At 43.7% G+C, this 12,093-nt stretch overlaps 1 protein-coding gene and 1 pseudogene across 1 annotated transcript; both read left to right on the top strand.

The window, feature by feature from the left end:
- The first annotated feature begins 3,747 nt into the window (after positions 1 to 3,747).
- LOC130681101 (zinc finger protein 383-like) lies at positions 3,748 to 5,243 on the top strand (annotated as a pseudogene).
- A 4,127-nt stretch (positions 5,244 to 9,370) lies between these two features.
- On the top strand, positions 9,371 to 11,043 carry LOC130680970 (DPEP2 neighbor protein-like). Its single transcript, XM_057492861.1, has 2 exons — positions 9,371 to 9,512; positions 10,712 to 11,043. The coding sequence occupies exons 1-2, from the start codon at positions 9,371 to 9,373 to the stop codon at positions 11,041 to 11,043; spliced, it is 474 nt and encodes a 157-aa protein (XP_057348844.1).
- Positions 11,044 to 12,093: the final 1,050 nt, after the last annotated feature.

The raw sequence follows: 12,093 nt of genomic DNA, 5'->3' as shown, positions 1-12,093 counted from the left end.
CTTCCTTTACTGTGGTTTTATTTTCTCTGGTGACAGCTGTTTACCCTTAGGACCACTTCCATCTATAGCAGTCCCTCCAAAATACACTGTAGAGATGGTTTGTGGGAGGTAAATTCTCTCAGCTTTTGTTTATCTGGAAATTGTTTAATCCCTGCTTCAGATGTAAATTATAATCTTGTTGGGTAGAGTATTCTTGGTTCGAGGCCCTTCTGTTTCATTGTATTAAATACATCATGCCACTGCCTTCTGGCCTGTAAGGTTTCTGCTGAGAAGTCTAATGATAGCCTGATGGGTTTTCCTTTGTATGTTATCTTTTTTCTCTCTCTGGCTGCTTTTAATACTCTGTCCTTATCTTTGATCTTTGCCATTTTAATTACTATATGTCTTGTTGTTGTCTTCCTTGGTTCCTTTGTGTTGGGGGATCTGTGCACCTCCATGGCCTGAGAAACTATCTCCTTCCCCAGATTGGGGGAATTTTCAGCAGTTAGCTCCTGAAAGACACTTTCTATCCCTTTTTCTCTCTCTTCTTCTTCTGGTTCCCCTATAATATGAATATTGTTTGTATTGGATTGGTCACACAGTTCTCTTAATATTTTTTTATTCCTAGAGATCCTTTTTTCTCTCTGTGCCTCACTTTCTTTGTATTCCTATTCTCTAATTTTTATTTCATTTACTGTCTCCTCTACTTCATCTAATTGTTTTTAAATCACTCCATTGTACGTTTCATTTTGGAAACTTCTATATTTTTGAAAGTTTCTCTCTCTTTCTTTAATTCCTCCCCAAGGTCTTAAATATTTTTCTGTAGCTCCGTGAGCATGTTTATGATTTTTATTTTGAAATCTTTTTCTGGAAGATTGGTGAGTTCAGTTTCACTTGGCCCTGCTTCTGTTGTTTGTGGGATTTTGGTTTGTACCAGGGTCTTTTGATGTTTCATATTTATAATAACAACTTTGTGTAGGTGGCAACCTTCAATGCCCAGAAGCTCTACTCTCTGGAGCTGCTCAGCCCCTGGAGCAGTGTCAGGGGTCCCAGGCTAGCAGCGCTGGTGCCTGCCAGGAGGAGAGGGCTCTGTCCTGATTCCCAGCTTCAGTGCCTGCCTTCAGTGCCAGGGTCAGTGGACTGAGTGCACTGCTACACCCATGTAGCTGACATAGGTGGGCCCACCCTCTGGCTGGCCTGGAGCAGTGGTGGGGGCAGCAGGTTTGTGAGCCTGTGCCAGCTGGGAGGACGGAGCAGCAGGCTGCGTATGGCAGTGGGAGGCCTTGTAGCTGCATTGCCAGGCAGGTGTATGGAGTGCCTGAAGCTCTTGAAAGTTTCCAACCAACTGGACTGAGTGCACCGGGACAGTTTTATCCACCTATCCTTTCTCCTGAGCAGCACGCTCTGGGCAATCTTTGCCCCTTTAGCAGCCCTCTCACTTTTGGGAAGTTTCTCAGAGTGCCCGTCTTTCTTTTATCCAGAGCCTCCTGTTGTGGGTACGTGTTCTCCACAAGCAGCTGGAATCTCAGTCTCTCCAAGTATTCCACCGGTCTTAGCTTTTCAACCCCACTAATCTCCAGAGCACCATGTAATGTAGGTTTGTGCTCCCAGAGCAGATACCCAGGGCTGCGTTCTCAGCAGTCCTAGGCTTCTACCTGCTCTCCACCCCATTTCTCTTCTTCCTGCTGGTGAGCTGGGGTGGGAAAAGGACTTGGGTCCTGCCGGATCACAGCTTTGTACTTTACCCTTTTCCATGAGGTCTGCTCTTTTCCCCAAGTATAGGCAATCTGTTGCAGTCTTCTTTCCTGTTGCTCTTCCAGGATTAGTTCTATTTGTTATATTTTCATATTATATGTGGTTTTTGGAGGAAATTTCTATCTTACCTGTCATGTCACCATCTTTAAGTACTTCCAATCACAGATATTTTCATATCATTTTATTGATATTATAGACATAATAAAATATCGTTGATGTTTTTCACTATTTGAGAATTACTGTAGCACTAGGCTCACTGGTACGTCTTACTATTTGATGTGTTCGTAAAGAAGAAAACTCCAAGCAGAGAGAGACCTCCTGTGAAGGTCCTTCTCAGAGAAGGAAGGTTGGTATATTTTAAGAACTCAAAGAAAGCTAGTGTTGCTGGGCCCATGAGCAAGCAGGCGTGGAGTGTCATGGTGGGAGAGATAGGTAGGAATCACATCATTCAGCCTTTGCTGGTGATTACAAGGAGTTTGTACTTATAGTAGTGGAAGGCGAGGCCAAGTGTCATTTTGCTTCCTGAATAGATTATATAGTATCAGAACTGAATGGAGACACTGGGTCAGGAGGCTACTTCAGTGGTCTGATTAAGAGATGATTCTGGTTTGCAAGAGGGCATTGACAGTGGAGAATGAAGAGGACAGTTTTAATAGTTGCTTAAGAGCTTAACTAGATGAAAATTGCTGGAAGATCATATAGAGATGAGAGAAAAAGGATTATGCTGGAAAGAATTCCCTTTTTCTGGCTTGAGCTGTTCCAATATGCTCCATTTTGGTATCTTCAAACCATTTAATGTGCCTAAGACCCCCATTCTTGGTAAGAAATGCCTTCACAATGATAGGTATCAGATACTGAACGTTTTACTCAAAGACATTTACATGTTTTTCTTTACCCTCCAGTAATCATGAGTTAAGGATGATCTCCCTTTTACAGATGAAGAAATGGGGGCTTAGAAAGGTCAAGTAATCACCTGGGAACATGCAGTGAATAACTGTCAGAGTTGTCACTCACTGCTCATCAGTGTGCTTCTGGTTCCTGTCATCTTTCCGTGGCAGTATTTTGCACTGTGTTTCTGTCTGTCTGCCTTAAACTTTAGCTGCCTGCTCTTTCAGTCACTACAGTGGTACATGAACAAGTCTCTCTCTGTCTTCTCCCAAGATCAGCATCACAGAATTCCAAGGCAAACGGTATTTTCACTGAATCCTCAGCACATAACATGTTCTGAGTGTTCCCTGTGTGCCACTTACATCAAATGTGTTAATACCATAGATTTATCTCAGGCTCTTCCCCCATGTGGCTGGTCCTCTGTAATCTCTTTAATCCAGTATATCCTTTATTATGGAGCCTGTTCTGTTTCTTCCCCAACTGGTATGCTGAAATTCTGACACTAACTCCCCAAAGTTCACATAGACCTCACAGGGGAACAGCAAGTCCTGCATAAGGCTGCTCCCGCCGCAGCTGTCAGCTGCAAGTCTCAGGGGATCCTCAGACCACTCCTGCTTCTAACCAACTGGCTATAAATCCAGGGACTTCCATGGTCCCTGCAGTTTCAATAATTTGCTATAATTATTTGGAGAATGCAGGAAATTTATATACTTAAAATTGTGGTTTCACTATGGAGGATACATATTAGGGCAAGGTCTGATAGGCTTTCTGATGCAGGGGTTCCACACCCTCTCCTTGTGGGGTCAGAGTGTGTCACCCTCCCAGCGTGTCAGTATCTTTACCAACCAGAAAGCTCCACTGAGCTTTGGTGTCCAGCGTTTAATTACACTGACATGACTGATTAAGTTACTGACCAATCTCTGGCCCTTCCGTATTCCGTGGAGGTGACGTAGCTGAAGGTCTCAACCCTGTAATCCCATGCTTGGGCTTTCTGGTGACCATTCCCCAACTAGAAGCTTTTGGGACCCAGCATGAGTCACCTCATTAGCATAACAAAAAAACACTTACATTATCACTGAGGAAATTCCAAGGGTTTTTGAAGCTCTGTGCTAGGTATTGGGGAGAATGACCAAATTTATCCTTTATTATACCACAGTTCCCAAGAATATTTATTTTCCATTTCATTTTCCTTCAGATCTGGAATCAGTGTATGAAACCAAGTTATTATCTCTAAAGAAGAAAGTTTATGAAAGAGAATCATGCCAGAGGGAGTTAATGGGACTTACAAAAGCATGGTCTTGAGTACTCCAACTTTAGAGAGGTGTTGGAATCCAGAGGCCACTTTGAAAGACAACTGGGGTATGAAAATGGGCATATCATCCAAGAAGTACTCACTCATGAAATACCCACATTTATTCAACAGACATTCTGTACACCTCATCAGATAACTGTAAATGAAGAAAAACCCTATGAATGCAAGAAATGTGGAAAGGTCTTTAGTCAGAATTCACAATTTATTCAACATCAGAGAATTTATATTAGTGAAAAATCTTATGAATATAAGGAGTGTGGGAAATTTTTTAGTTATGGCTCACATGTTACTTGACATCTGAAAATTCATACTGGTGAAAAGCCCTTTGAATGCAAGGATTGTGGAAAGGCCTTCAGTTACAACTCACACCTTTCTCAACATCAGAGAATGCATACTGGTAAGAAACCCTATGAATGTAAGGAATGTGGGAAGGCCTTTAGGTACTACTCAAATCTTATGGACCATCAGAGAATTCACTCTGGTGAAAAACCCTATGAATGTAAAGTGTGTGGGAAAGCCTTTACTAAGAGCTCACAACATTTCCTACATGTGCGAGTTCATACAGGTGAAAAGCCATATGAATGTAAGGAATGTGGCAGAGCTTTTACTGAGAGCTCAAAGCTTGTTCAGCATCAGAGAATTCATACTGGTGAGAAACCCTATGTGTGCAAGGAATGTGGCAAAGCCTTTAGTTATGCCTCAGCACTTACTAATCATCAGAGGATTCACACTGGGGAGAAACCCTATGATTGTAAGGAATGTGGGAAGGGTTTTACTCAGAGTTCACAACTTCTTCAACATCAGAGAATTCATACAGATGAAAAGCCATATGAATGTAGTGAATGTGGAAAGGCCTTTAATAAATGCTCAAACCTTACTCGACATCTGCGAATTCATACTGGTGAAAAGCTCTATAACTGTAGAGAATGTGGAAAGGCATTTAGTAGTGGTTCGAATCTCATTCGTCACCAGGGAATTCATACTGATGAATAGTAAAGTTTAAAGCTCTTGTCATCTTTCTAATATTTTAAACAAAAAAAATTGATGTTACCTTCTTTCACTATTTTTTGCTTACAGATATAAATTGACATTTGCCTGTTCCGCCCACTCCCAAACCTTGTACTAATGGCAGTTGTTGAAATAACTATCTTCTCTGTTATTTTGGTCTGTCTTCTTGGTGATATGTTATATTCTTGTTTATGTATTTGCTTGTGTTTTGGGGCTGTCTTTTCTTTGATCTCTATATTTGTGCTTACACCACCTTCACTCTGTTTAAATTGTGTGATCTTGTATTTTTTAAATCTTTGTAGAAATTAGTCTTGCATGGCTAATGATCACTTCAGCTGTCATGTCTGGTTAACGTGGAAAATGCATTTGCTGCACTGGGATGCAGTGCTGTGGCCACAGACTGTAACACCAGTTACGTTACGTGTGAAGCTGGTCCCTTAACTGAGCAACAGGAATTTGCAGGTGCCATGATGCTAAAATAAATGGTAGTTAAAAGATGTTATACAGCAGCAGGCAGATTCTGCCATTTTAGCCTTAGACAGAATGTGTGGCTGCAACATACACTAGCATCTCAGATCGCCGTGCCCTCAACAACAGCACTATCCTTCAAACGGAACAATAAATTCACCATCTTAAATATTTGGCCTCTCAGTAGTTAAAAGATTTCAATACTGTTTAAATAACTATTCAGATTAATTATAGCTTTGAACAGAACAGAGGGTACTTGCATTTCAGGACTATACAGCCAATGAAACTGTCAGTGACACAGGAAAATGCAAACATTTGATTAACATATGCTCAGCTCAACTGTCACATCTTTGTACAACATTTAGGGAAAAATACATGATGTATAAATAATGAATATTCCCATTCTACCATAATGGTTTTTAAAAGAGCTCCTCAGAAACGGATTTTTTCCTCTGTGTTTTGAGGAATAACCTGAATCGTGGAGACTACATTAAAATACTAACGTGTTTTTCACAGTCACTAAAAGAAATTCAATGCAGCCAACAGCGGTGCAATATGGAAAGCTTGTGAAAAAGCAAAGATGAAACTGCACTAAGAACCAGGCACCAGATGATTAAAATCAGGCCAGTCAGGTAGTAGACCATCATTACAGTGCAGACTGCAAAAGAAAAACCGAGAACGACCCTTAATCTTCAAACACAAAACCACACACCCTACAATGGCAATCTGTTGGATGCAAAACCAACATCTATACTGCCCAAAACTGAAGGGCACATGATATTTACCAATTTCACAATATATTTTTATACACATATTAACTTGGCTACATAGCATCTAGAATTTGACTACTTAGGGTCTTATTAATATATAATCGTCATTTTGGTATTTAAAGAGGCAGAACCAAGTTGGAGATCTTTATGCTTTAGAAGAAAAGTAACTAATAAGTAATTTATATTTCCTGTCTCAGAACTTTTGCCACTTAAAATGCTCAGAGTTGAAATGTTTCAGAACCGTCTGGCTAATAAAAAAGACAGATGAAAACGCGAACACGGGAGTGCACTGGTGTCTAGGAACTTATGTTACCAACAAAATCACTGCTGTATCTGTTTGGATGTTGCCAAAGGGAGGAATTGTATATACATCAGAGAAAATAACTGGTGCTATTTATACCTTTTTTCTTCAAAATGAACAAATAAAAATGTTATACCTTTTTCTATTTTAAAAGTTTTAAGGCGATAGTAAAGTAATTTTTTTTTTTAATTTTTAAACAGAATGGCTGAACAGGAGAAGACTGGACTTTGAAGCCACATACCTGGTTCAAAGCTAGAATGTTCACTTTTACTAGCTGAAGGTGAGTAGATTTACCCTGAGGTTAAAATCCAAATCTCTCCTCTCAATTTCCTCATCCATACAAAGATGATAATCCCTACCAACCTCAAGGGGTTGATAACTGTCTGGCCAATGGGTTTCGGCCCTGGGGCAAGTTCACCATGGATTCAGTTGAGACCAAGGAATGACAATGGAACATTCTCGGGGGTAAAAGGGTTTATTACCCGGCTGGTTTGGCCGGAAACAGGTAGGAGATAGGTGGAGCACTAGAACTAAGTCTGCATCCAACATACTCATACTGGCAGGTCTGTCATCCTCCTCCGTCCCTGCCTCCACCCAGAGCACTGGGCCGAGCTCTTTGTACGGTGACTCAGTCAATAATAGCTTATCGCCTGTGGGTGTGGAAGCAGTAGCCTAGCAGTGGGCCAGTTACATCGTTAAGTAGTTGAGGTGAAGGTGAGGATCCTGGACATAGGAACTTCCATTTTCCCCACGATAATACACAGAGTATTCTACAAACTCTACTGACTTATATCATTGTAAAATGCTATTTTAGCTTTTTCCCAAAGATGCCAATTTGGCAACATTTTGTCACTTTTAATTATAAAAATCTCAGTTTCAAAAAATTCTTCTAGTAAACAGCTGATACTAACTTACAACTTAATTAATCACAACTTTGTATAATTCAGTAAGAACTTCTGGAAGACAATTACAATTTTTAAATATATATTATATTCCCTACTATCAAATATGGTTTTTATTAGAAATCTAAGTTTCAATGTAATGTAATACTGTGTGTCAACTACCCTTCAATAAAAAATAATTATCTACAAAAAAAAAAAAAGAAATCTAAGTTTCTGCAATGGTGTCATTCAAAAGAAACTCAGCATTTAATTTAAAGGGTAAATCTTGCCTTCCAAATCTTATTAATTAGACTTAATAGGATTACAACAGACTGTGGGTAAAATTGCAGTATTTGCAGAATCTCTTGCCTGGCCTTAGAGCATCTCCATATCAATCGGTGTTTCCAAAGGGTGGAGAGAAGTAGTCTATCTCCATATCGATATGTAATTGCAAGGGCGAGCGAGGGCCTATCTGGACCAGAGAGGTTGGGTGGGGTCCCTTCTTCTGCAGCCAGGTCACGAGAGACACGGGAGAGCAGAAATGGATGACTGCTTGAAAGCAGTAAAGTGGGCTTGTCCCACTTTATTTCTCCCTCTGACAGATTTTGGTTTCAAAGGTATTTTGTCCTGGGATTTCCCCCCCAGTTACTCACAGGAACGGTGTTCAGTGGTAACTTTCATGATTAATGAGTAAAGCCTCCCTGGAGGCGTCAAAAGTTGAGGCTGGTTCTTGCTCTCTTCTCTTCTTTTGAATATGTAAACTATGGCTAGTGGACAGTGTCATTTCACTTTTTACTGTATCTGTCCGCTTTCAATTACAACTACCACCAAAAAGCAAATTACACCTTAACAGCTCCTATTGTTTCAGGCACCTCTATCTAGGAAGGGGAGGAAAAGGACAGAAAGAAACGTGTTGTTGGGTAATTCTTTACAATCCTGTGAGACTAAGTGAAAGAGAGCTACACCGAATCATTATTCACTCAGAGCATAGACTTCTGGAGAAAACAAAGAACTACAATAAATTACCCGTGACAGAAGAGAAATTAAATACCTGGGTGATTCAGTACTAGCACTGGCCTGGATGACTCAGGGTTTGTGGTAGGAATGTGCAGTGTCAGCTCTCCTGATACACAAAATACCACTTGTGTTATTTCATTTTCAACGAGCAAAAAGAGGCAACCTGGCACCACAGAAAAGTATAGGGAATCTTCTGACAAGTTCTCCATTGTCCAATCAAGCAGAAGCCAGGTCTGGGATGGAAGAACTATGGGCCCCAGCCCGGCTCTGCCCCACATCAGCCCTCTGACCCTGGGACTGGGGCTTCCCCTTTCTCTGGGTCCCAGTTTTGCCGCCAGTGAGGTAAGGAGTTTGGCTCAGGTGACTTCTAAGGGCCTGCCCACCATGAAAAATCTACAAATGCAGGCTATTTTCGTCAGTCATTAAATTCAAGGTGTAATCTAGGCCCCTTCAACTCTTGGTTTTTTTAATTCTTACTTGTAAAATCACAAAGCTTCTCTGATTAACATTTGGGGCAGGGCACGCTTAAGAAGAACTTGTCTTTGCTTTTATTTTCCCCAACTGGAGCGAGCGCCTTCCCTCTCCTCTCCATAGGTCCCAATTCCACTCGCCCTTCAGGCCCACTGCCGAGGAGCCTTCCCTGATTCCCTAGCCCACACAAAGCTCTGCCTTTCCAACGGTGGCATCCTTAGGGTCAGTGCCACACACCCTGGCTATCTCTTAGGCTGATCTTGCCTTTCGAGCCAATCTCAGAATGTGGGTGTCTTGCCCTCCCGTGCCAGCCCACAGGTGCATTCCACAGGAAGTGGCTACTTGACTAGGGCATGTGGACAGGGAGGGCTAGATGTGAGGGTCACGTAGGGTGCCCCTCTGCCTCCACCCTGCTCTCCTCCACAAGAGAGCCTGAAGCCTGCCCCTCAAGTCCCAAGATTCCGTACGTGACCTCACTGGATATCGATGACCTGATAGGCCGCACTGTTGCCATGGCAGCATGAGTACGCAAACAGTGTTCTTGGAGAAGCTCTCCTACCAGTTGGTGACCAGAGAGCGGTCTGGCTGCCTGAGAATGTCTGACTGGATCAACCATATTCGGTGTGGCTTATCCTCTGTGCCCTGGGAGGGCTGCGCAGCAGGTAGGCCTAGGCGGGACATCTGTACAAGAGTCACACAGCCTCACCTGGCTGCCACATGTTCCTTTCGGGCCTGCCCGCAACACCTCAGAACTTCCCCAGCTGTTAACTCATACCAGTGCTCCTGCTCACCGCCGAGGGCAAGTGACGTGTCATCCCTGGGCAAGCGTTCAGAAAGTTTCTAATCTTTATCAATGTAGCCTTCCCCCCACCTTTGGGCCACAAATACCTCCTTCTGGACCTTTTCCTGATTGGCCGTTTAGCAAAAGTCATGTGCATTTCTGTGTAAACGCAGCAGTTTGAGGAAGAGCTGTTCCTCATTTCCTCCCCCTCTGAGTAGAACTAAAATTGCCTTTTAGTAACATGTCTGTACAGTGTGGATGATGTTTTTCACTTGGGCTGCCGCTGAGCCCACGTATCCTTTCATGGTGGTCGGATAAACTCACCTTCAAACCTGGGCATCTTCATCATACTGTCCACATGGGTCCCATCAGACACATCCCAGACTGAGCCGCTGAGTAGCGGGGAAAAGGGTGTCATATCCACGGGAAGAGCAGAAGAGCCAAGGGGAGTGATAAAGGGACACTGAGACCTAACGGCTGAGGAAAAGACGTCCCAGGAGATGGTGCTGATGTGAGCCTAGACTAGGCACCCACATTCTGGCCTGAGCCTCCTGGTCACTCTGCTTTGGCAGTTGGCCTTTTTCAAATCTACATGAAAGTATCAGAGGGCTAGACTTCAGCGTGGTTGAAAAAGGCAATACAAATGGGGCTCAAGGGGAGAGGAGTTCTTAACTGATTTTTGTTAGAATCCTTTTTCCAAAAGTTGAAAGGTATTTCCATTAAAGCCGCCTGAGAAGTGACAGACTTTAACAAATGTTTCCTCTGTGGTGGAAGGGAGAGATGGGGGGGATCCTGATCGCCATCATTTTCAGGTTGTGTTTTATTCTGGGAATGGGGAACAGATTTCCTGGTCTCCTGCTGCCACACGCTCCACAGAATTGCTTCTGCAGCCAACTTCGCTTCTCTAGGGGATTCATAGAGGTGATGGGCCAAGGCTGGGTTTTAGATGCCAAGCAGATCAAATGGCTTCAGCAGGAGACCAGGAAATCTGTTCCCCATTCCCAGACACGACAGAGGGAAGGTCCTGGTAGGACACTGTGGACAGGAGGAGGGCCTGATCGGTTCTGGTTTTCTTTGCAGGAGCAGCAGCGGCTTCCCCTTCTCCTACACCGGGCTACTGTCACCTCCTCTACCAAGGGCGTGGTGAAACCCAGGTGACCTGGCATGGGGAGACATACTGCCTGGTTGGTGGCTACCGGTCTTATGGGGATGCACCTGTGGCCACCCCAGAAAAGGTGGAAGCAGAGAAGCCAGTCCCCAGGCGGGCTCCGAAGAGACATGCAACTTCAGCGTCAGACCAAGAGCTAGGCTGCCCCCCGCCCAAACTTCGGCGGCTGCAACATCGTGGCAAGAGGCTGACCCCACAGAAGCTTGCTGGCCATGCCACTTGTGTAAGGAGGGCACGGGTTTAAGTGCCTAAAATAGCTAACGCCTCTCCCTGCACTGACCCAGCCCTGCCATTGCCCACCACAGGAGACTGGAACCGGAGCTGCCCCGAATGAGCCTTCCTCAAGAGACCCAGAAGAGCTGCTCCCAGAGAAGGAACAAAATGGAAAGAGTTGAGCAGCACCTCCAACGGAGGCCCACAGGCTTCTTTATTCCCAGCCCTTCCTGACCCCAGTATGGCCTCGTAGCGTAAATAAAATGGTTTTCTGTTACAGTGTTTGACTTTAAATCCAGCTTGTCCAAGGCCAGGCCCCAAACCTCCCTGTTCCATTAAAGTGTATTCCCACATGGCATACCCGATCCTTTAAGACCTTAGCCTCCAAAAAACACCTTTGAGGGCAGCTTCTGAGATGTGCTTCCCACAATGACACCTGTACAACTTGGGGCAGGTCACAGGCAGGTTCTGTAAGAAATGCAGAGCCTGATGAGTATTTCCCTCCCTCTGTGTGTGTGTGTGTGTGTGTGTGTGTGTGTGTGTGTGTGTGTGTGTGCGCGCGCGCATGTACACGCACATGCAGGTAAGGAGAGGAGAGGCAGGATTGAGTAGATGGTGTTCTGTCTATCCATTTATTCAACACTGAGCACCTGTTCAATACCAGCCTCTGTGCTAGATGCTTGGGTTTTACTGGTGAATAAGATGATTGAAGCCCCTCTCCTTCAGGCACCCAAAACTAAAGGAAGAGAGAAAAAAGAAAATGGTATAATTTCAAGTAATTATAATTGCTATAAAGAAAATTAAAATAGGATAAGATGATGGGGAGATAAGGGGGTGCTAGTTCACACAAGTAGTCAGGGAAGGCTTCTTTGAGGAGGTGACATTTAAATGGTGATGCGAGGGAGGGAGTGTCATGTGAAGAGCTCAGGGTGAGTATTCCTGGAGGGGGAAATGGCGAGTGAAAGATCCTGAGGTAGGAATGAGGCTGGCCTGTTCTAGGACCAGCAGAAAAGCCAGTGTGGTGAGATGAAGAACGATAAAGATTGAAAGACGTGATTGGACAAGTAGGCATAGCTGCGCC

The sequence above is a fragment of the Manis pentadactyla genome, chromosome 15 (assembly GCF_030020395.1).
Source record: "Manis pentadactyla isolate mManPen7 chromosome 15, mManPen7.hap1, whole genome shotgun sequence".
Lineage (NCBI taxonomy): Eukaryota > Metazoa > Chordata > Mammalia > Pholidota > Manidae > Manis > Manis pentadactyla.
Note: the sequence above shows the minus strand (reverse complement) of the source record. Positions and strands in the feature narration are given on the sequence as shown.

Excerpts from the sequence above, each read along its gene's own strand:
- LOC130680970 (XM_057492861.1), top strand. The coding sequence starts at position 9,371 with ATGAGTACGCAAACAGTGTTCTTGGAGAAGCTCTCCTACCAGTTGGTG. Across the intron at positions 9,513-10,711 it reads CTGGGAGGGCTGCGCAGCAG|GAGCAGCAGCGGCTTCCCCT; the intron begins GTAGGCCTAGGC and ends TTTTCTTTGCAG.